General features: G+C 36.6%; 1 protein-coding gene and 1 non-coding gene across 5 annotated transcripts in view; both read right to left on the bottom strand.

The window, feature by feature from the left end:
* Positions 1-26,016, bottom strand: part of ATP8B4 (ATPase phospholipid transporting 8B4 (putative)) — a 272,389-nt gene that overhangs the window by 72,391 nt on the left and 173,982 nt on the right. For all 4 annotated transcript variants that reach the window (XM_078334229.1, XM_054239635.2, XM_017976839.4 and 1 more), the window contains 6 exons: positions 22,227-22,392; positions 19,360-19,548; positions 10,947-11,062; positions 7,842-8,006; positions 6,800-6,911; positions 4,903-5,008 (listed from right to left, as the gene is read on the bottom strand). In XM_078334229.1, coding sequence (XP_078190355.1) covers positions 4,903-5,008; positions 6,800-6,911; positions 7,842-8,006; positions 10,947-11,062; positions 19,360-19,548; positions 22,227-22,392 — 854 coding nt within the window. The remainder of the gene's footprint in view (positions 1-4,902; positions 5,009-6,799; positions 6,912-7,841; positions 8,007-10,946; positions 11,063-19,359; positions 19,549-22,226; positions 22,393-26,016) is intronic.
* LOC118145270 (U6 spliceosomal RNA) lies at positions 4,077-4,186 on the bottom strand. Its single transcript, XR_004730397.1, has one exon. It is a non-coding gene; the product is annotated as a U6 spliceosomal RNA (small nuclear RNA).

Below are 26,016 nucleotides of genomic sequence, written 5' to 3' on the forward strand. Positions count from 1 at the left end.
TTATCTTGCTCCTCTAGCTCTTTCAATTTTGACAATAGTGTGTCAATTTTAGATCTCTCCTTGTTTCTCATGTCTGTATTTATTGCTATGTATTTTCCTCTAGACACTGCTTTAAATCTCTCCCAGAGATTCTGGTATGTTGTGTCTTCATCTTGTTGGTTTTGAAGAACATTTTTATATCTTCCTTCATTTCGTTGTTTATCCAGTCAGCATTCAAGAGCCAGTTGTTCAGTTCCCATGAAGCTGCGTGGTTCCGAGTTAGTTTCTAAATTCTGAGTTCTAACTTGATTGCACTGTGGTCTGAGAGACTGTTTGTTATGATTTACATTCTTTTACATTTGCTGAGGAGTGCTTTACTTCCAATTATGTGGTCAATTTTAGAGTAGGTGCGATGTGGTGCTGAGAAGAATGTATATTCTGTGGATTTGGGTGGAAAGTGTAAATGTCTATTAGGTTTGCTTGGTCCAGGTCTGAGTTCAAGTCCTGGATATCCTTGTTAATTTTTTGTCTCATTGATCTGTCTAATATTGACAATGGGGTGTTAAAGTCTCCCACTATTATTGTGTGGGAGTCTAAGTCTCTTTATAAGTCTTTAAAAACTTGCCTTATGTTTCTGGGTGCTCCTGTATTGGCTACGTATATATTTAGGATGGTTAGTTCTTCTTGTTGCATTGATCCTTTTACCATTATGTAATGTCCTTCTTTGTCTCTTTTGATCTTTGTTGGCTTAAAGTCTATTTTATCAAAGATGAGAATTGCAACTCCTGCTTTTTTTTTTTGCTCTCCATTTGCTTGGTAACTATTCCTCCATTCCTTTATTTTGAGCCTTTGTGTATCCTTGCATGTGAGATGGGTTTCCTGGATACAGCACATCAATGAGTTTTGGCTTTTTATCCAATTTGCCAGTCTATGTCTTTTGATTGGGGCATTTAGCCCATTTACATTTAGGGTTAATACTGTTATGTGTGCATTTGTTTGATGCTAGCTGGCTATTTTGCCCATTAGTTGATGCAGTTTCTTCATTGTGTTGATGCTGTTTACCATTTGGTATGTTTTTGGAGTGGCTGGTACTGATTGTTCTTTTCGATGTTTAATGCCTCTTTCAGGAGCTCTTGTAAAGCAGCCCTGGTGGTGATGAAATCTCTGAGTGCTTGCTTATTCACAAGGATTTTATTTTTCCTTCACTTATGAAGCTTAGTTTGGCTGCATATGAAATTCTGGGTTGAAAGTTCTTTTCTTTAAGGATGTTGAATATTGGCCCCTACTCTCTTCTGGCTTGTAGGGTTTCTGCTGATAGATCTGCTGTGAATCTGATGGGCTTCCCTTTGTGGGTCACCCAACCTTTCTCTCTGGCTGCCCTTAGCATTTTCTCCTTCATTTCAACCCTGGTGAATCTGATGATTATGTGTCTTGGGGTTGCTCTTCTTGAGGAATATCATTGTGGTGTTCTCTGTATTTTCTGGACTTGAATATTGGCCTGCCTTGCTAGGTTGGGGAGGTTTTTCTGGATATTATCCTGAAGAGTATTTTCCAGCTTGGATTCATTCTCTCTGTTACATTCAGGTACACCTATCAAACGTAGATTAGGTCTTTTCACATACTGCCATATTTCTTGGAGACTTTGTTCATTCCTTTTTACCCTTTTTTGTCTAATCTTGGCTTCTCGTTTATTCCATTGATTTGATCTTCGACCTCTGATATCCTTTCTTCTGCTTGTTCAATTCGGCTGCTGAAACTTGGGTACGCTTAGTAAAGTTCTCGTGTTGTGTTTTTCAGCTCCATCAATTCACTTATATTCCTCTCTAAGTTGTTTATTCTCATTAGCATTTCATCAAATCTTTATTCAAGGTTCTTTGTTTCTTTGCAACGGGTTAGAACACATTCTTTTAGCTCACAGAGGCTTCTTATTCACCCACCTTCTGAAGCCTGATTCTGTCAATTCATCACACTCATTCTCCATCCAGCCTTGTTCCCTTGCTGGTGAGGAGTTTTAATCCCTTGTAAAAGGACAGGCATTCTGGTTTCAGGTGATTTCATCCTTTTTACACTGGTTTTTTCCCATCTTTGTGGATTTATCCACCTGTCATCTTTTCAGTTGTTGACTTTCAGATTGGGTCTCTGAGTAGACATCCCGTTTGTTGATGATGAAGTTATTTCTTTCTGTTTCTTAGTTTTCCTTCTAACAGTCTGGTCCCTCTTCTGTAGGACTGCTAAGGTCCACTCCAGGCCCTAACTGCCTGGGGATCACCGGCAGCAGCTGCAGAACAGTAAGGGTTGCTGCCATTTTCTTCTTGTGCTATCTTTGTCCCAGAAGGATACCCACCAGATGTCAGTCTGAGCTCTCCTTTATGAGGTGACTCTTTGGATATATGGGTGTCAGGGAGTTGCTTGAGGAGACAGTCTGTCCTTTATAGGAGTTCAGGTGCTGAGCTGTGAGCTCTGTTGTTCATTCAGAGCTGCTGGGCAGGTACGTTTAAGTCTGCTGCAGCAGAACTCATAAACTCCCCCCCTTTTTTTTCCCAGGTGCTCTGTCTGGAGGAGTTAGGTCTTTATTTATATAGAGTTTCTTTGTGCTGCTGGCTTTTTTCAGGGCTGCCCTGACCAGCAAGGTGGCAGGCTAGTCACTGTCTGCCTGCAGAGGCTTTGCTGAGCTGCTGGTGGCTCTGCCCAGCTGCCATGTGAACTTCCCTACAGTCCTGTTTATACAGGTGTAGTTAGAACTGCCTCAGCAATGGCGGCCCACCTCTATAATGGCGGACTCTCTCTGTAATGGCAGACTGCCTCAGCAATGGCAAACTACCTCCACAGTGGTGGACTGCCTCGGTAATGGCAGACGCCCCTCCTCCAGAGCTGGACTGTCCTGAGTTCAGCTGTGCTTGCTGTGAAACTCTCAATCCAGAGCATTTCCAGTTGCTGTTTTTTTTGTGGGGGGTGGGACTAGCTGACCCTGATCACCTGGCTCCCTGCCTCAGAGCCCCCCTTTTTTCTTTTTAGTTGAATGGTCTATTCTGTTTCCCAGGTGTTCCAGTCACCTTTTGAAAAGGTGCCAGGATCTATATGATTTCCCATGCAGTGACCCACTGCGCCAGTTGAAGCAGCCGCACTGAGATTTGTAGTGCTTTTTTGCCTAGGAATCTCCTGGCCTGGCTCCCTCTTTCAGTCCCCTTTTTAATCAGATGAATGGGTGCCTCTGTCTCCTAGAAGCTCCAATCACCAGCTAAAATGGCACCCGGACCTGTGTATTTTGTACAGAGAATCACTGCACTGGGGTGCCAGCAAAACAGCTGCACTGGCCAAAACAGCTGCGCTAGCGACCTGTGGGGCTCCTCTGCCTGGGAATCTCCTGGTCTGTGGCCAATAAAAATCCATCTGGAAATGCGGCTTCCACTCACCCTCTGCACTTTCACTGGGAGCTGCAATCCTGAGCTGCTCCTAATCGGCCATCTTGGATCCCTCTCCAAATTGGTACATATTAATTTAAGTATCTCTTACGTATCATCTTAAGTATATCTTAAGAAATGCTATTACTCAAACTACTTAAGAAATACTATTTCTCAAACTTTAATGACTGTCCACTGTTACCTCCCATATCAGCACTTACATATTTTCTGGTACTGTGTAGCAGTTACACAAATTGCACAGTATTTTATTTCACATAAGCAGTACATAGCTGGGCTCAATAGTAACTGTGTCAAAATACCTACTTTCTTTAATGCTGAAAGACTCTATTCCATCTTTATATGCCATCTACTACATCTGTGTTTTCCAAACTTACCTGATCATAAGCTTCATCTAGGTGCTTACTAAATACCAAGTCCCATGTCTGATTCCCTGTAAATTCTTAATTTGTAGGTCAGAATGAAGTTAAGAGAATTGGTATCTTTTTTTTTTTTTGAACAAGGAAACTCTCTTCATTTATTTTGTATAAGGATGAAGAGGAGTATGTGATCACAGAAATGTTCCATGCAGGATTATCCAAAGCTGGTAGTATCACCAGGCCCTCACTCTGCCAAGAGGTCTCTCTGGAAGCGGCAGCCAGCTCAGAGATGCCCTGGATCCCTACATGCCAATCATAAAAAAATATGGAACGCTTCATGAATTTGCATGTCATCTTTGTGCAGGGGCCATGCTAATCTTCTCTGTATCATTCCAGCAATTGGTATTTTTAACAGGTATCCTCATGATACTGATCACTCATCACCATGCAAGAGTTAGCAAGTACTAACCAAAGCACGATTTTAAAAGACAACTCAACATAGCTGATTTGAACTTCTTTTTTTTTTTTTTAACTAGAATGCATTTTTTTAAATTGCACTTTAGGTTCTGGGGTACATGTGCAGATCATGCAGCACTGTTGCATAGCTACACACATGGCAATGTGGTTTGCTGCCTCCATCTCCCCATCACCTACATCTGGCATTTCTCCCAATGTTATCCCTCCCTGACCTCCCCACCCCCCTGTCCTTCCCTTGGCACCCTCTACAGACCCCAGTGTGTGATGCTTCCCTCCCTGTGCCCATGTGTTCTCATTGTTCAATACCCGCCTATGAGTAAGAACATGTGGTATTTCATTTTCTGTTATTGTGTCAGTGTGCTGAGAATGATGGTTTCCAGATTCATTCATGTCTCTACAAAGGACATGAACTCATCATTTTTTATGGCTGCATAGTATTCCATGGTGTATGTGTTGGAGACCTGAAGACAATGATTCATTGCTGATATCAGCTTTATCTTAGTTTGTCACCAAAATGAATTGAAGTTTAGGAAATATGAACAAAGAACTCTGTACTAAGTTAAGACCACAGGAAACTGTAGCACAGCTTTCCACTTTCTCAACTCTGATCTTTTCTTCCCTCTGTCCCTCTCGTCCTTCCATCCTTTCCTCCCTCCTTCAACACTTACCTGAGTTCTTCTCTCACTTCTACAGCAGTGTTCCCTGCTATCACAAATATATCATTCATGTCATCAGTCAGCATGTTGCAGGCATAACCGATATTGATGGCAGTTTCTAATACAAAATAAAGCCCAAATTAGTTAAAGTGTTACTTAATAAGCCCATATTTAATGAAAGTTTTGAAGTCTTAGCTATATTTTCTTATACCCTATAGGCCCCCTTAATGTCAGAATACAACAGGTGATAAAATAGAACCAGCACAGAGGGAAATTCAAATACATTGGTTCTAGGATCACATTTACTAGTTGCTAAACCCATGCAGTAGTAGTAACATGTACAAATGTGCAGCCGCCTCATCTAGTTTTCAGAAAAACCTTTTCATTCCCAAATTAGCACTCATGAAAATACCTTAAGATCTTGTGACATAATGACATGTACAAATACAAAATCTTTGACCAGAAGTCCAAATACTGTCTTGGGAAAGCTAAAGTACTAAACTTACCCAATATTTAATTCTGATACAGAGGACAATTTGAAGAAAAAATTCACAAAATGTTCAGTTAAAGGACAACAAAAATGCTCTTACAAAATGTGTATGGTTCTCTCACATACAACATTGCCATTTTCCCATTAAATATATGAAAAAGTGGAATTTGACTATTATCTCAACCCCTCCCAGCACTGTTCTCCTAGAGAACTGGAAAATCAGAGGATGTTAGATAATTCTTCCTCTAATTTTATCAAAATGGAACCTGAGATAATCAGACAACTCCTTCTATCTTTAATGGAGTTATTTGATTGTCTCTAATTGTATAGAATAATTAGACTCTAGCTAATTCTATGGAATCATTAGTTTTGTCCCAAATCAAGGAAGGTAATTAATAAAATCTCAGCATATTCCTTGTATAAACCACAAAAATTAAAGCTAAATAACAGTAAACTCATGGATATTTGTAATAATAGAACAGCTATAACTGACCAACATCAAACTCTAGAGAGTTTCTATTTAGTAATATACCTGAGTGAACTTTCTATTGTTTATTTTTTGTGATCAACGATGTGGATAAAAATGTAGAGAACTGATTTATCACATCTGCAAATTCCCTAATGCTGCAACAAATACCTAATGAGTAGGCAGAATCTTAACATAGGTATGTGTCAGTTAACTGAATATTTTCAGTCTATGAATAGCCAAGCATAAAACCAGTTTTGTTTTAACCATTACTGCTAGAAGTAGATCTGAAATGTGTTGGTCCCCTTTTCTTTCATAGAAAACACAGTAGAACATGATGACTCACTAATGATTTGGCATTTTGTCAAGCCTGAAAGTTGATGAATTCTCACTGTATCTTGTATAGCCAGTCCTAGAATTCAGCCAGGTTGCACTATTACAGCTGTAGTAGTTATTAAAACACCAAAATATTTCTATAAGCAGTTGATAGACAGCTGTTTCCGTGAGCTTCTTCAAAGTGTTCCCATCACCCTGACACCACCCTAAGAACCTTCAAATTCCCTGCCATCAAGAAACTAAAGAAGTAACCCAAGGTCTCCAATATCCCGCTTTCGTTCTGTGACAATATCTGTCCTGACTGGGGACAGTGTTTGTAAGAACCAATTGTTAAACATTTTTAAAACCATTGTTGCTTTTAGATGTAATTATTGTATTCAAGAAGCAAATGAACTGAAATAAAACTGACCCCAGCTTATACTATGGACGGAATTTTGTTAGTTTGGTTTGTTTTAAAATAGATTGTTGCAATACATTAACTTTCTTTTCTCTATTTCAAGTCTTTCCAACATGGACTAATATTTAATTAATTAAGCTTTCTGGATAATTAAAATTTTGTGATATAAGTCTTCTCCCCCTTTTCAAAACATCACCATCGTCATCCATTTTAAAGTTACCTTGTTTGTCTCCTGTTAGGACCCAGATCTTAATATTGGCTAGTGATAAACTTGTAACCGTTTCAATAACACCCTCTTGTAACTTATCTTCTACAGCAGTGGCACCTAGTAGCTTTATGCAAAAGCAGAGAAAACCTTATGTTAAATGCATGCAAACAACATCTATAACATCTATGCATTTCATTCACAGAGTTTGGAGGCCAAAGAACATAAATTGAAGACAGAAATTATGACACATTGATATAGCAGGCATCCTACTTTGTGCAAAAGTAGATTGGAAAGGAATCCCAAAGGAAGTTCCCTAATCAAGTCAACCACAGTGATACTGGGAGCTATTATTTACCTGAAGGGCTGATGTGATCAGATTACACATTAGCATGAGCATTAAGAAGCCATTTGGACTTAAGAACTCCCCAGCTGCTTCCCCACATACATCAACAGTGGAGGGGTCCAAAGAATAGCCTTCATCCCATGATCAGGAAGCTGATCACAAAAAATCTAGTCATTCCTCTACATTAACAAGCCAGCACATGCCATAATCTAAAGTGAAGGTTCCTACATGATTTTTCATTAAAAGATGAACAAAGCATATTCCCTAGTACCTCACAATGAATGGCTGAGCTCCTGGCCACTGGGGCCTCAGGTAAGAGTGGTTTTTAGAATAGACCATGCTTTGGATAGCACAAATATCATTGGAATTTCATGGCCTAGAATGGTTTAGAGCTGTAGCCCCATGGAGAAAAATAAAAATACACAACATCAAAAACACATCAGAGGTTGACAAAGAATACAGAGCCTACTATCTTCTACTCTTCAGAAGCTTCAAATTGCATAAGCTACTGCTAATAGAAATACAATTCTAGGCTCTCTAGGACCATAGGTGGAAAACTGAAAGCCAACATATAACGCATGAGTCCGTGTTTGAAAGAGAAACATCTGCTGTGTACAAGATGTTTTAGCCAATGGCTTATTCCTATGCTAAATCTCTAAACACATACTCCCCTTCCTGTAAACACAAACCATCATCCTTCTAAATTCATACCATCAAATCTCTTTCAATTTCTTCATACAGCCCAGCTATTCGTTCATCCCTCTCTTCCGTGGCAGCATTTGCATCTTCAAGCATCTTATGCCACTCTTTAAAGTACTTGTCATCCAGGTCTCTGTATGCGATGGCCAAGGTCCGAAGGCCTTCCCCTGCAAATTCCTGCCAGAGAAGACACAGACTCAGGAACAGTCAAAAAAACAATAAACACAGAAATAACAACAACAAAATAATTGGTAAGAAATTTTTCACTCAAATTCATTTTGTCCTAAGAGCACTCGTTGGCTATCTTTACTCTCAACTTTTTAATCTCCTCAGAAATGGAAGACAATGTGTGCATTTTCCATTATATTTCTATGAGGTTAAAACATACTGGAAAGCTAGCCTTCCCCCTAAAGACAGCTGGAAAAGCCTGCTGAAGTGTCCTAGTTGAGCAGTGATCAATGACACCCTTGACTTGAGATATTCATTTATGGCAACATATGTTTCCAACCTGTCCTTGACAGAAGGAAGCATTTCTGGACATGACAGGGACTCAGTGACAAGGGTGCCTCATTCAGTGATGAGGAAAGGACCCTCGGAGAAGCCATAGTTCTCAAATCAAAGGCAGGAGGCTCTCCCCAGGAAATGCAGCATGACATGCCCCCAAAGTCTTATCACATCCTCCCTAGTGATATGCCTAAGCCTAAATGAATTGAGTACTACTTTTGTATATGCTTGAAATTTTCCAAAAAGCTAAAAATAAGTAAAAAATGAATCAATAGATATCAAATAGTCAGATATTAGAAGTTTAACCATACTACTTAAGGTTATAATAATAACTTCTAGGGCAAAAGGGAAGAGAAAGGGAAAAAAGCTAATATAAGTGGTAGCTTCTGGAAAGCAGAACTAAATGTGGAGGCTGACCTTCACTTTTCATTCTAAACTCCTCTGAGAAACTTTTTAATGTTTGCTATATTAAAGTTTTCTCTTAATAATAACAAATTATTTGGAATTTTAAAGTCATCATCAAGTCAGCTTAGTGCGAAAAAAGTGTTATTCTTAGAAGCTATAGTCTGTGAACCTAGTACTAAATTAGTCGAACTGGAGAACCGTACACCTCCTTTATTCTGTATCTTGACAGTCTCAAACAACACCTTTGGTGCTTTCTCCTAACAGGAGGAGAAAGAAAAACAGGAGACTGGTAAGTTGCTAAGTGTCTCACACAGCCACAGTAACTAGAAACATATGTACATTGCTTTGGGGGAAATGCTTAAAAACTCCCACTCCGCCTGTGCTTCCAGTGGTCATTTTATGGGCCTTTACACTGCGAGTAAAGCATTTTTATAGCTATTTCTGTTCCTTTGGGCATTGCTATTGAGCATGTCTCCTCTGTGGTGTTTTGGCTTATGGTACACACATAGGTTTATAATCAGGCATATAACTGTGACATGCTGTAATTAGGTAAATAGAAAGAAAAGTCAATGCATACTGCAATGAGATGGTTCACCCCATACAGATTCTTGAGAAAAATTATCCAAATGTATTTGGTAGGCAGTTGGTAGCACTTTGGATATTGCAATCACATTTTTAAGCTCTGTCTTTCAAGAGCACCACTGGATCCCCTACTGATTTGAAAATGTAGTTCCTGTCTTATAACGATCTTTTGTCCTCCTAACTCACACAAACACTTTTTTGCCTTTAACTTGCAACCGCACTGGGCATTACCAGTGCCTTCCTCTCTGATCTGTACAACAGTGAATGAACAATGACATTACAAAAGGAAACAGATGATTTAAGTTATTTCATTAGTGCATGAAACACAAGTTTGATCCTAAATGAGCATTTGATTAAGGTCTTTTCCTATCATTAAACAATTCAAAATCAGTAATTAAATAAACATTTAAGACCTCAGAATCTAGAAGCCAAAATGAATAAAGTGAATAAGCAAAGAACAAGTTAAATTTATATTACCTGAAAAAAAATTATTTTGCAGAAAAATTTAAAAAGACCAAATTAGGCTTCTTATAGTTTAGTGTGAAAGGAGAATATATGAAAACCCAGGGCCTCGGTGCTTGAGTAATGGCAAAAAATAAGATACTTATGATTCCAGTGTTGTTTTCATTTAAAAAAAAATTTTAAAGACCATGCTGCCCTTCTGGAAAACATTAAAAGAAAATCAAGAATTCTCTAATGGAAAGACAAAAACAATAGCTACGTTTGAAACCAATACTACTAAACTATCATTTTTTAAATTTAAAGTGAGGCAGAGGATTTTTATTTTATTTATTTGTTTTTTAAAGATTCAGGGAATGTTTTGTATTAAATATAGGGACTGACAAAGAACATGAATACTTAATAATGTCTTAAAGGAAAGAAACTAATGAGAAAATGAGAGTTTTGACCAGTTGCCCTTAATGGAACCACAAACAAATATTAGAGACACACTTGAATCTCAGGTTTAAACCAGGTAATGCTCATATTAATTCACAGTCCCCTTACATTTTGGAATTAAAAAAAAGTGTGCCAAAAATGACCCTAACTTCTTTCAGAAAACTTCCGGGAAGAAATTATGCTGGTCTCAGAAAGTACAAGTTTGGTGTCTGAAGGCACACGAGGAACTCATCATGATTTATGATCTGAATAAAAAGACCCTTAGAGGAGAAAGTGGGCGCCAGACAGTGCTACTCTCTAATCTCAACACAACCTAAACACAACCCTGAACTTTCCCTGGGGGTAATCATAAGACATTCCACTAATGCCAAACACATCAGAACCCAAGGAAAAGCAGCTTTCTGTCTCCTCTTTCCAGAACTAGTCGTCCAAGAGGAGCAACATGAAGCTGCCGGGGATATGGAGCAGGTTCCCCAGATGCCCACATTCTGTGGCTACTGCTCAGTTGCTGTGTGTTCTTCTACCTGTAGCAGACTGACTGGACTCCCAACAGGACGGAAAGGGGCGGTCCTTATGTCAATTTCCAGACAATCATTGGCACAGCTTCCTGTGAAACCACTCTCCAGATGCTTTCTATTTCGGTAGTCAAATCATTTAGCTGCTATTTTTTAAAGACCTAACCATAAGAGATGGCAAACGGGCTGCTAACCTTAAGACGGAGGCACTTACACTGAGGTGGTCTGACGTCAAAGACAGAAGGTCTTCATTGGAAGGATGAAGTTTTTCAAACAGAATAGTATCTGCTCCTTTAGAATAAAGCTTTATCTGCCCTTCTGGGTTTTGAACTGAAAAGAAAAAAGTTCAGAAAAGCAGATTATAATCAATGACATACATCAAAATTAGACTCTTCCAGAGTTCCAGCCTGACAATTTGGAAATGAGCATAATGTTTTAGCCAGTAGTAAGACACTCAGTACCTTTGGTAAGGTCATTATCTAAGTTACTTGGTTTTATTCTCATTTATTAACTTAGAAATGCTCCATCTGCTGGAATCTTTGATTTCCCAAATTCAGAAACAAGTATTTTTATTGTGAAGCATATGACCTTCCTGTTTTCCTTGCCTACTCTTTCTGAAGAGTTGATATATCTAAATTAAGTCTTCATCTCCATATTGAGCAGAATTGAGAGCTTTATTTGCCTGTCTCCTGGTGTGAAATTCAAGACCTGCTGTTCAAATCAATATCAGTGTTATGCCAAATCATCTCCATATGGAATTCTAGCCGTACAAAGTCATGGTTTATGCATTTTTTCTTGGCCCTTGCCAACATATTTCTTCACCCCTTTTACTCTGGAAAAGCCTGTTCATTCTTCGTGGTTCGTTCTTGGGTCGCAATGCTGGCTGAAAACACACTTCACAGAGGCGCTTTTAAAAATAAAGTTTCCACCTCATTCCCACTGGAAGTATATCGGAGGCACTGTGCTTTTAACTTGGCCCACAGGTTTGAGATTGATAGCCCTTTCTAGGCTACCCTCAACTCCAACCCCAACCACAACCCCCAGCATATTGCTGTTAGACAAAGCTTTCTTTCAAACCACAGAACACTTGGCCTAACTTTGTAGCTTTAATTTTACAGCTTGACACATAGTAGGCAGTTAATAGTTATTTGCTGAATGAATGAATGACATAGCTGTGTATTTCTTCCCAGAACTACCTACAATTTAAGACAACTGTCTTAGTCACAACTTCATGATCTGAATATTCTCACCCTCATAGGCTTTATCAGTTGAATCAAAGATCATTCATTACATGCTTTCCACTCAATTATACCTTTTCTCTACAAATAGCATACCTCAAAAAAGGTTAACATAAATGTTCACTATTAATTACTATTAATGTAATGCCATAAAAAATGGCATACAGAATTTAGAGCTTAGTTAAAAAAATATATAAAAACAAAATACAATGTTACCCTCCCCTCTACCCGTAGTAAACATTTATTTATTCTAGTTTCCCCCTGGCTTGCATAGATCTAATAATACAGCCTGAAAACTTTTTAGAACTGGGCCTTGTCTAGGTCTTGTCTTCTGTTTGAAGACCTTTGGTTAGCTTTCCTAAGGGCCAGAACTCATGCAGCTTTTCTTATAGTCTAGCTCTAACCACCCACATTGGGGAAAAAAGAGAGAGAAAAACATATGCAATTTATCTAATTGTTAAACCAACGGGGAAAACTTAATCCTAAGAAAGGTTTTCTCTTGATTTTCTTGTACAATAATCCGATTTAATAATTTCCCTTATATATTCTCCCATCCATCACCAGAGGTATAAAGGCAAAGGATGAATATCCACCTTTGTCTATATTTTGTATTCTAGACTGGGACATTAGTTCTCAAACTTTTGACCTGAGGACCTTCTTTATAATTTTTCAATGCTGAGTGATAATTCTAAAAGTTTTTTTATATGAATTTTACCTATCCATATTTACCATATTAGAAATGAAAAATAAGAAATTTTTATGTCAATATTTTTATAACACTAATTACTTTAATAATTATTATAAATCTAACATATAAATATAAATAACATTTCTATTTAAAAAACTATATTTTTCAGAAAAAAATTAGTTTGAAGACTGGCATTATTTTACATGATTATAGATCTTTTAAACATCTGGTTTAATAAAAGAGAGCTGGATTCTCATATCTGTTTCTGCATTCATTCTGTTGTGACATCACATGTCATGTGATTTCAGCAAAACTCCATGGTATACTCATGAGAAAAAATAATAGTGATATTATAATGAAAATACTTTTGTCCTCGTGCATCCTACGAAAAACTCACAAGGTTCCCTAAGGTTCCCCAGACCACACATTTAGAATCACTGGTCTGGAAGAGCCACAAACTGACTGATTTGTGTAAATCCCTTACCATCTCTATATCTCAGTTTCTACATGTAAAAAGATGTTTAAACAAATTAACTTCAAAGGTCCTTTACAGCTGTACAATTTTTTCTGATTCAATAAATACTTTCCACCCCTGATACTTTCTCTTAACCTAGTATTTGTCCCTTCAGGTTTGAATTTATGTAAATCCAATTTCATGGAATCCTGCTTTACTCATTAAACATTTTCTTTAGCAGCTCAGCAAGTTTTATATCTCTTTTCTTCCAAGCCTTCTGGTCATTTCTGTTCAAAGTTAATTAATTCTAAGTCATTTCAGAAGTTAGTATTTATATTACATAAACTAAAAAGGACAAAGTTTTAAATGGTCAAGATAACGTATGTCCAGAGCCTGAACCAAGGTCATAGTTTTTAGGTTATAAAAATCTTATCCCATTGCTTCCCATTTAAATATTAGTGTTCTTCAGAGATTTACTTGGGTCTTTTTTATCTTCCCATCTTTCATACTCTCCCTCAGCAACCGCATTCATGTTCCATCAACAGGCTGTCTTCAAATGTATATCTCATATCCAATCCATCTCCAGCACTCCATTCTGACCCATACATCTGACTACCACTGAACACCTCTTGAATATGCCCAGGCACACCAAACTCATACTGGACATATTACCCACAACTCTAATAATTAGCTACTCCTCTCATATCCCCAGTCTCAGAAATCTGCTTTACCATCCACTTAAACTGGGCATCCCTCACAGTTCTCCCTCCATCAACCATACATCTAAGGGAAGCCATAGATTTCTCTCTGTCACTTCTCTCTTGCCTAGAAAATCACCTTAACCTAACTGGTTTTACCCATTCTAGTACTGCTTCCTTCCAGACTCTTCCAAATATTCCAGCTGCAGTCATCTTCATGCTGCTGCTTAGAATCCTGCAATAGCTTCCCTCTCGCTTCTATGAAGTTTGGACTCCTTGACATGGCATATAGAGCTTATTAAGAGATGACCATTTCTGTTGGATACAGTCATAGAACTACCTTTCAATTTTTCACATTCTCCTTTAGCTTGAAGACCCTGAAACATAGTGGGCACATAAATAAATATTTGCTTAATTAAGATGAACCAAAATTGTACATGATTTATTGGAAGCATGAGTTATGCCTCCATGAATAAAGGAAAGAAAAATATAACAAATGGCTTCCAGTTAGATGCAATATTAGCACTGTGAAGGATGGTAAATAATTCCATTTTGCCATATTGCTGCTGCTCGTACATCTACACAGAGAAATGCCTGTCACATGATGGTGTGATTTGTACTTTGATTATCTTGAAAAAGTTTAGAACTGAGCAACTTTTATCTAAAGATCTTGTAAGAGCCTTCCAAGAAACTTCTTGTAATTTATTCTTCTTTAATGGTTCTCTGCCACTTGCCCCTGTAAATAGCTATCTTTGAATTTTATCTCTGCATTTCTATTTACAGAATTAGAAAACTGGTCTTTCCAAAAGTATATAATGACATTATATTTTTTACTAATATAGTAGATTTTGTTCTCTCTGAAAAAAATCCTTTATAGAAATCAATTTTTATGTAAATATCTCTGACTTAAATCAGGGCTCTTTCTTCAGAATAAAAGTACTACTGGTATTGAAATTATACATTGATGACTTAGTGAATAGTGGCCCCCACCCAAAAAACAAGGAAGCAGAAAGAGGAGAAAGAGGAGGAATAGCAGCAAATGCCTGAGTCTTCGCATCAGGGTGTTGTTCCTGCAGACCAAACCATGTGACAATCATGAGACTAGATTGCTTTTTGCCTTGTTATCATGCAGAGACATTTCTTCCCTGGTAGAGTCCCTCTAAAATTCCTCCCAATTAAAAACCAAACAGAATAAAAATAAATCCAGCAAACCTTCATGCATTCTGTGGTAGAGCACTACCTTTCCTCATATGGGATCCATTAAAGCAAACATCTGATGTTTGTGGTTAGGCTGCGATTTCTCCACAGCCTGTAATGGTGACCAGTGCTGAAGAAAAGCCAAAAATCTCCCTGTGTAGCAATTTTAGGTTTTTGTCAACACCCTCAGAGCAAAAAGAAACCAACTCTGGGCCAAACCAACATCAATAACACCTCCCCTGAGGCTGCAAATAGAAGATTGCTCTGGCTGATACAACATTAAACCAGCACCTAGAACAGCATGTGCACTCATCAGCAATACTGGTGATGACTTCCTTGTTGTCAAAAATAAATAAATAAACATTCTCAGAAGTTATTTGGCTTTTACCTCCTGAGAGCCATGTTTCAAGACTAGTTTCTAGTAGTTAGAAACCAAAAACCCGATGGTTACGTAAATACGTGTTTTACATAATAAGAAATTGATTAAATACAATGAGTAGAATATTCGTAAGGTACAAAGTATTGGGTTGAGTAATATTTCACAAACATTTATAGAAAACCTATCATGTGCCAAGCTCTGCGTTTGGCCTTGGGCAGTTTAGGAAGACTAAGGTATAGCACCTGCCCTCAGCAGCATACAGTTTAATAACTGGGATAGTCAAGAGTGTCATGGAACTAATATCACACCAGTGTTACGAACAAGGCATTCTGGAGAACACAGAAGAATGTGGTTATTTGGAGAATAAAAAAGAATAGAAAAATGGATAACATTTGAATTGGACATTACCAGATGAATAGTAGGGGGCATTTCCAAGAAGAGAAGTGGGGGAAAAAACTATTCAAGACAGGGGAACAGCATGTGCAAAGGGTATAAAAGCACACAATGCATCCAGGGATGGAGAGGTCTAGTTGAGCTCAAAGTTTTGGAAAGTAGAAGAAAAGTAGATTGAGGTCAGATTGCAAATAATTTTGCATGTCATACTAAGGACTTTTTCTGTTAAGGTTTGGGAAGCCACCAATTATTTTTAAGTAGGGGGAAGAAAAATCAGGCCTCTGTTTTAGAAAGAATAACCTGATGACAGCATAGAGGATTATTTTCAAAGGGAATAATTTGAAGATATTACAATAATACAAGCAAGGAGTAACAAGAACCTTAACTAAGGCAGGGTACTAGGAATCAGGAAAAAAGGACAAAAAAGCTTTTACGATTAAAAAGGATTTATGAAGCTATTTTAATAAGTATCATTCTGACGGCTCTCAGAAGAAACTTAAAAACAGCATGACAACAGAGGATTCTAAAGATGTTGAAGGCCTGAGAGTGGAAGAGAAGGAAATAGGTTAGAGATATGTCTCAAGCATCTCTGGGGAAAATAATGGATGGTATTTGAGGATCTATTAGTCTAGAGAAGTGGTCCCCAAACTGTGGTTCCCTGACATCAGTGACTTCGGCATCACCTACAAGCTTGTTAGAAATGCAAATTGGTGGACCTCACCTCAGACCAGCTAAATCAGAAGCTAGAGGCTGGGGCCTGGCAATCACTGTTGTAACAAGTCCTCCTGGTGATGTTGATGGGAGCTAAAGTTTGAAGACTATTAGCACAGGGGCACAAAAGCTATGGAAAAGAGTGAGTGATCTACAATAGGGCTTAAAAGACCAGACTTTGGAAAAAGACAAACCTGAGTTCACATATTTGATCTGCCTCTTACCAGCTGTGAGACAAGTTGCGTTACAGCTGTGTGACAATATTTGGCAAGTTACTTAAAATCTTTTAGTTTAATTTTCTCTTGTCTTAAATGGGACATGCATGTTACATGCAGTTGCAACAATTCAGTAAAAGAATTCATTATAAGTTCATGGACAGGCATACAATGAAAGGTAACTGTGAATTTTAATACGGATTACAGAAAGAACAATAGTTGTGAGAAAGAAAGTTCCATATTTGACATAAAACTAGGTAACCATAGCACAATCCAACGACAGAACATAACAGAAAGCTGAAAATGTGTTTGGACTCTAGCAAGAGATTGAAGCTAAAGAGCTGTATAAGAAGGTCACAGAATATAGCCAATAGCTACCACCACATATGTTCTTCCAAGAAGAACACAGGAACTAAGAAGAGAAAAGGACACCAATATTGAAGAATGGGATGAAGGAGAGTAGTCAGCAAAGGAGCTTGAGAAAGAAAACAATGGGACAAGAAGAGAATCAGGAGCCAGAAAGTTTACAGAGGCCAAAACAGGAGTGTCAAGAAAACTGGGTCAACAGTCTCAAATGTTACTAAGTTTAAAAAAACATATAGATGAATAGATTAATAAGGAAAAGCAGCTCAGAAATGAGGCATATCCTAAAATCCTGGAGAGTTGTATTTAATGCATTTTTGCACTAATTGGTCCTTAGTTTAATTATATCCCTTTATTTAACAAAAAATTTATTTCAAAAGTATAAGTGAAAACTGCCTTTAAAACAAAACAAAAAATGAAACTAGGCAAATTGACAGACAATGAGAGTTTTACAAACATGATAGGTATTCTGCTTGGCAACTTATAAGTTATATTTACATCTTATTTAAGGATAAAGGTAAATTTATCAAGGTAATTACCAACGACTAATTTTTTGTTTTCATTTTTGTCCTGTAGAAGGTTTATATCTTGTTTTACCTTGGGTCATTAGTGTTTAAAAACGTACTGATGATGTGCTCAGAGAAATTCCTGGGGCTCTTTTTGTTGTAGATCAGAATTTCACCAGGGAGCAAAATTACCTGAAAATGTAACAAGCTTCAAACAGCTTTTCACACAAATTAGTTGCAACTGTTCCCATGTCTGAGTACTTATTTAAAAGAAAGGTAAAGATTGGCCTGTTAGGAAAGCATAATGTGAGCTTTGAATTACTGGATTTTTTTTTTAAACACTTTGAGAGGACATTTGAAAAAACTGTTCTTACCCTTGAACCCTGACATGGCTCCATTATGTAAATATTTCAAATATTAAAAATGTATATATTTGATCCTGGGGACTCATATTCTTTCAGAATCATGTAAATAAATGGCATCATGTTATAATTGTGTGGTGCATACTAAAAAACTTAGAAAAAAAAAATAAGGAAAAGCCACTAGACTGGGAAGTTAAAAGGTGAATGGAAACCTCTGAGAAAGCAATCCTTCTTCAGTAGTGAAAGCAGAAACAACCCTAATGGGCTGAAAACAGTAAGAAAGGCAAGAAGCAAAAGCTGACCTGAGAAATTAATCTGTGATGAAAAGCAGAAAAATATGGTGGCAAAATCAGTGGACACCAAAATATGAACAATATCTTTAAGGAAACAGGAGGATAATAGAGTTGTGTGCTGAAGGAATGAGCCAGTTAAGGAAAAATTGCAGGCACAAGCAAGAAGGGAACAAGCAAGGAGAGATAAGGAGTGGGACTGGAAAAACCTTCAGCTTTAAAAAGGAACAAGAGCAATTGCTTTCTGATGCAGGAGAGTAAATTATTGAAGATATAGCTTAGGGATGAAGGTGGGGATGGGGAAAAGAAATAGTGGTGTGCATTCCCTGAGGTCCTTTATTTTCTTAGAGAAATAGGAGATGAATGTAGCTTTCAAGAGTAAAGAAGATGGTGGCAGTGTTGAAATGACCAAGGTTTTAAATATGTATTGTGAAAATGGAAAAAGACACTAAATATGAATGAGAGGGATATTGACACAGCACTGAACATTGAGTCAGGAAAGCATAGATTTGTTTTGGTGCTAAATACAATATTAGGTGCTCTTCTCCAGCAGTGGAGGTGGACAGAGGAAATGAACAAGGCTAATGATTATATTCACAACAACTATCATCTGCCAAGCAATTTAGAAACTCACCCTAAGCCAGTATTGTGTAGTGATTAAGTGAATGGGCTATGCAGTCAGTCAAACTTCGCAGGTTTGAATCCCAGCTATTCTACTTCAAACTATGTGATCTTGAACAAGATATTCAACCTTTCTGTGTCTTAGTTTTGCTATCTGTTAATGGGTATAAATATAATAGTTCCTACATTATTAGGATTGTTTGGACAATTAAAAAATTTAATTCATAAGAGCATTTTTGACATTTTAAAAAAATTTTTTGTATTTCTACTGATATATTGGACATACTCATATAGAGCATTTAGAACAGTACTGGGCACATAAGTGAGCACTTGCTAAATGTTAGTTATATATCACTACAGTATTGAGGGTAGGTTGAGCAACACAACAGTTCATACATAAAGTTTCAAAACTATCACAACCCTCAGCATGTAACCAAAAGTGAAATAATCCTTGAAAAGCATAACCACAACACTATGAAAAGATCAAAAATAGTCTCAGCTACCAAACATACCTATGACAGACATCCTTTTTCTGGTATTGTTGAAATCCAGAATGGCAAGTAATTGATAAGTAACTGGTGTTCCCAGTTCTTCTATTGTTATGGTGTCTGGGGTCCGGGATTTAAAAATGAACCCAAAATTTCTAGCAGCAGTCACTAGAGCCCCTTCATCAGGTGATTGAACTTGGTAAATTAGCTCTCCTAAAAGGAAAAGAAACAAGTTTATCAATACTGACAATAATAGCTAACCCACAGAGTTCCAATGCCAACTCCAACTCATTATTTAACACCCGATTCAAGCATCAGGTTTAAAAATCTTTCCTGTCCTCAGACCTTTACTACTCACCACCAGTTGAATCATGTATCTGTCCTCTGGGACACCACAGGACCCTATGTAAATCACTACTATAGCCCTTCATCTTATAGGAAAACATCCATTTCTAAGTCTGCCTCTTCACTGTGTTCAATTTCTTAGATTAGAGATCAAACTTTTATATCTTCAGTAACTAGAGATGTGCCATGAATGTTTCATAAACTAAAACATTTTAATATATATTAACTCACATAATCCTGGAGATTATTAAAATTATTATTTCCATTTTATACTGGTGGAAACTGTAACTGAAAAAGGTTACATGAGTTTGATGAGATCACACAGCTAAAGAGTGATGGAGAGAGAATTCAAATTCTATTTCAGTCTGCTGCTAATGACCATTTTATGAGAATGCGTACAAGAAATCCCTTGAAATGTAAGAAATCAAACCAGGATGTCAATACTTGTTACCTGATATTATATGTATGTTGCAATGGGAATAAGAAGGGAGAAGAGATTAAAAAGAATATGTTATATGTATATATACATATATAGAGAGTTTAAAAAACAGCATATATAAAGTAAGCCCTTATATAAAATTAAATCAAATTTATATGTAAAAATTAATTAGGAAAATTAATTAGTTTAATGTTTAAAAACTATTAATTAGGCAGAGCTAGACTCATATTTTCTAATTTATAGTGATGTCCAGGATCAATTGTTAAGTAAACAAGTTGCATATTAATGGCTACACTATGATTTCTTTTTGTTAAAAAGAAACAAATCACCTAAATATCTGCCTAGATTCTTGAATATATGTATACATTTAAGAGCCAGAGGAAAGGGTGAAATGATACATACCAGATGTTACCACTGGTTACCCCTATAGGTGTGAGACTGGAGTTCAGGGAAGCTACCACTAGATTCACCTTTATAAATTTTTGTATTGTATTGTTTCACTTGATACAATTGGCATGAATGAATTTTTGAAATTCACAAACGGCAAAAAACTTAAAGCAATTACTTGATCTATCCATGAAAAAATATAGTAAGTTCTACATCTGGTAACATGGTAGACTGGGTGTCAGGACCAATATCAGCTGCTATAAACAACTATAAAAGCATTTTAATATTCTTAAATACATCCATGAACTGGCAAAGAAAGCAAGAACTGTTCAGGTCATAGACTGAGAAAAAGAACACTTATGGGATTAAAGAAGCTCATTAGCCAGCATTTGCCTTGAGGGCATTTTCTGAACCTGGAGAATTTGATAGTTGGTTTTGTCTCTGGGCTTGAATTTAAAAAGGCAGAGCTCAGTACCTGTCTAAGGTGAGAAGTCCAATGAACTATGGCCTCTCAAAACTGGGTCCCCCAAAGACTATCCTCAATATAAGGGTAAATTTGAAATTCATGCTCAGTTGAAGAGGGCTTCCAATAAAACTTGCCTAACTAGAACCCTCCTTACAGTGGAAGGGAAAAAAATATCTGCTGAGAATTTATGACCAAACACTGACTCTCAGGTAAACTTGCATCCTGAATTCACAAAATCTAGGTGGCCTGAAAGAAATCAAGTTGAAACTTTAAAATGTTCTTACATTAGAACACCGAAGCAATGTAAATCCTTTCTGAGGGAACCAACTGGACCCAAAACATTCCTATAAATTAAGTTCAAACTAAAATGGTCAACTCACAGTGAGAAGTACCTAAACAACAAATAAGGCCTGAGAACTAACAGAAACAATGTAGAATAAGACTTGAAAAAAAAGTTAGATATTGGAAGTATCAGAAATAGCACATGCAATATATTTAACAGATTTCAAGAAATAAATTTGAGATATAAAATTAAACAGATTTCAGAAAGAATGAAAGACCTTGTAGGAAGAACTAGTGAGCTGAGAGAAAAATATAAATGGAATAGATAAGGTTCAACTGGGGCAAGAAGACAGTTCACTATACCATTATCTATCTGCCTCACAGCTTCAAAATGTTAAGTGGCCCAGCTGGTTTTATTCTATCCTATGAATGCTGAGTTCCAAACAACCATCTCACAAGTGTAATGACTTGCTCATAGTGGAGGCTAAATAAGACTACTTTAATATCAACATCAATTTCTCTCTGTTACTGGGGAAATTCATTCTAAGCATATGCCTGAAGGTCATCTGTATCTACTAGATGTGCACACTAATAATGAGAGATGTGTGACTCAACTGTATTTCACTATTTATCCTGGCTACCCAGAAGCTCACAGTCAAATATGGTAATCATAGAACAATGTCATCCGCTTTGACTAGCATATTTGGGTCCTCACCTTTCCACTGTCCTTATTTCTTTTCTTTTTCATTTAAATCTATCCAAATTTTTTAAAAACATATGAGATATAAATTATGTTCTATCTTTAACTTGAAAATACTACAAATTTAACATAAGTGTCTGTTTTAAAATACAAAAACAAAAAACAAGGCTTACTGCTTAAATGCTTAATTTTTAAATCATTCAAATTTAATATTGGCTTCAGTTTTAAAAAACAAAAACAAGGTTCACCACTCAGACATACTTTTCACTTACCTGCACTATTCTCTTCTGACATTACAGTGTGGCAGAGAGTCAGTAACCTAAGGAATTCATGAACTTTGGGATCACCCAGTTCAATGGATTCCATCAGACTGTGGTCAAAGAACTGAAATTCTCTACCCACTTGAGATTTGACTGAGAAATCCACAGGCTTTTTTTCCTGTAGGAGAACAAGAATAAAAATAACCATAAACTTCACCTTAACAGATAAAAGATTAAAATATTTTAATTATTTTTTAAAATTAAAAAATAATTCACCCAAGTATTTTTAGTGTATGATTTTGCAGCCTCAAATGCCTGGCACTAAAATGGCTGTTTCATCATTACTGGTAAATATAATCTTCTCATTTCAGAGCCATGTACTAAAGAGGTGACCCTTCCAAAAGCATATGAGAAAAAAATCCCAAAAGTATATGGGATGGCTGTACAGATCCTCGAATGTTCAATACAACTCTAAAACCCAAAAAAGCACAGAAAATGCAAAATGTTTTAAAAATCTAGTCGATGGCAAAACCTGATCTGACTTGAACTCATTTGGGCAGAAATATCTGACCTGGAATGATATGTATTTAATGATGACTTCTTAAAGCATACTTAATACTTGTGAATTAATATTTTCTAATATAAAAACATCAATGTGCTTGATTATGAGTACTTTCTCAGTTGTCACTGGAGATATCACATAATAAAGTGGCAGACACACCATATTGTCTTTCTACAACCAGAAAATTCTGGATTTCTAAATACATCTGGCCCTAAAATTTCAGATAAGGGACTATGAGCCTGTATTTCAGAAGCAAGCCTATGGAAGGTTCTACCCTGAACACTTACATATAAGAGCTTTATCAGCTGCAGAGTCCACACTTCCTCCCCAGGATTATTGCAAAAGTTTTTATTCTTAAAGACTCCATTAATTTTTTCAATTCTAAAGTTACAAGAGCAGATGGAATTATAATCTCTTTTTAAAAGAGAAACAATGCTGTGGGCAATTGAAATTATCTATTCTGAGTCACAAAGCTTGTTAATACCTAAAATAAAATTGGAGCCTTTGTTTCTTGAAGCCAAATTTATTCTAAAATTAATAATACTGAATAAAAATAAGAAATATTTATTATCTTTAAAATAGGCCAGACATTCTGCTAACAATTTTATATGGGATATTATGTATAATCTTCCTAACAGCGATGTGTAATGGATACTATTATTATCCCCATTTTACAGATGAGAATCTGAGCATTGCCAAGGCCAGTCAAATACAACCATGAGCCAGGTCTGAAACTTAGGCAAAAATCCATGCTTCAGATACTTTGCCATGACAACTCCTTAATATAATTCTTGCTTATTTCCCTGCCCTCTTATTAATAACATCTGCCACTTATCAAGTGTTTATAGTATACTAGCTTCTTTTTAATTTAAGCACTTTTAACGTTTTCAGTCAAAGCAATACATCCAGAGTTATGAAATCAAATACTACATTAAGGCTTATCTAGTAAAGCAAGAGACTTCATCCCCACACCTCCATAACCATAGCCCCAGTCCCACTCCCCAGAGAAAATTACTGTCAAACTTCAGAAGGCATATCAAATGGTAACCCCAAAAACTGTAAATTATGTACATGTATCACCATTTCTGGATTTACAAATATTAGACCTTTTCCAAAATCAGATAAAGATTTAGGTCATTTATTTCACTTCTGTACTTTTTTTCTCCTTCTAACAACATAGACATATCTAGTTAAATTTCCTTACTGGTTACTTCTGCAACTCTAAGTAACATACAGAAGCCTGTTTTGTTTTGTTTTGTTTCAGTTCATCAATTATCAACACTCCCTAACTTGCAAGATGAGGATATTATCCACCCCTCACCTCCTCTTCACTTCTCCCTCCAACCTATCCTTTGTAATTTTTTTTCTATTTCACTATAGAGGTTTAAAACATTTGTGTTCTTTTCTGTACCCAAACTTAAATCCTTTTTATTGGTCTAAAGATTGATTCCAAAAGTTAAAAATGAATAAATGGTACGTACATAGTCTGTCTTTGAACTATTGTTCACAGCAGAGGAAAATGTGCACTTTGTTACATGGACCTTTGCGGTCTCACCCACTCAAGGCTGATTGTTTGCCAGGTCTGTAGCTCAGTTGCATCCTGGGACTTTCTTTAATTACTCTCCTGGGCTGGAGTCACTGTTGCCTCACCCCATGCCACCCGCTTTCTAAATTGATTCCCTTGTTTTGTTGTAGCATATCTTAAACGTCCTTCATAAGAAAAAGATCACAGGAGATAAAAGTTATGAGCTTTTCTGCCTGAAAATGTCTTTATCCTGCCCTCACACTTGTCTCATGGTTTGCCACAATATAGAATTTTAGGTTGAGAGCCATTTGAAAGGATCACTCCACTGTCCTCTGGCATCCAGTGTTGCTGATGATAAATCTGATGTTAGTTAGACTTTCATATTTTGATAAGTGGCCCACTTTTCTCTTCTAAAAGCTTTAAGTTACTCTCTTTATCCTTTGAGTTTGCAATTTTAGAGGCACTGATCTTATTTCATTTATTGTTTCTGAGTATTCAGAAGACTCTTTCAATTGGAAGATTTGGGGAAGTTCTCTTCTGCTATTTCTTTATAATTTTATCCTCTTCATTTTTTTTCTGTTCTTTCATATCTAGAAAATAGTCTTAGTTAAATTTTGAATCTGCCAGTTGACCCTTTATTTTATCTTTATTCTCTGATGTTTTAACTCTTTCCTTTCATTCTAACTTCTGGGAGAGTCTCTTGACTTAATCTTCCAACTCTTCTATTGAATATTTTGGTTCATCATAATTTTTTTTTTTATTTCCAGGAACACTTTTTTTTTTCCTGATTGTATTCTTTCTAGAGCATCTTGTTCTTGCATCATGGATGTTATAACTTCCTAAATCTCTATGCTGATGTTCGAATTTTCCAATTTATAGTTTATAACTGTTGATAGATTCTGTTCTATTTTCTTACCTTAGGTAATATTGTTTACTGAATTTTGGTTTATATCTATCACATTTTATCACAGAAATTTTCTTGATGTACAGTGACTTGTCATTAGCCAGGCATCTGTAACACTGAGACAGATTGAACTCTACAAACGCAGGATTTATTCGCCGTCAGGTTTCACTTTAAGGTGAATGACAGCAGAGGTAGTCCTTGTGATTTCAAGCCCATAAGATCAAGGATGTACATGACTTTTCACTAGGGCACAAAAACCCTTTTTAGTGGCCCCAATTCTACCCAGAAAACGTGTGCTACGTTTATACTGAAGACCTCTTTTGGGTGGGAGGAATTCAATAGGTCTTCACACATTCAATTAACTCCCACAAGGCCAGGACTAGGTAAGACAAGAGACAGGTAGAGTTCACAATATATAAGGAAGCACTTTTAGTTCATCTTTTCATTTGTGCATTCAAAAAACATATATTGACTACCCAGTATGTACCAAGCACTTTTCTAGGTGATAGGGATTCAGAAGTGAACAAAACATACAAAAATCTCTACCTTCATGGAGCTTAGATCATCTACAGTTTGACAGTTTTTAACCAACTATTAAGATATTTGAAACACAAAATATGAGACTTTAACTCTTATGAAAAGACAAAAATACTAAAAAGAATATTTTAATATTAATTACAGAACTGAACACACATATTGTCCAGAATTTCAGGACATATCAGCCATTAATTGATTAATACACAATACGGTATACTTTGAAATAGGCAGTGAACATTTATTCATCAAATACTTATCATGCACCTACTGTGGG

The sequence above is a fragment of the Callithrix jacchus genome, chromosome 8 (genome assembly GCF_049354715.1).
Source record: "Callithrix jacchus isolate 240 chromosome 8, calJac240_pri, whole genome shotgun sequence".
Taxonomy (NCBI): Eukaryota; Metazoa; Chordata; class Mammalia; order Primates; family Cebidae; genus Callithrix; species Callithrix jacchus.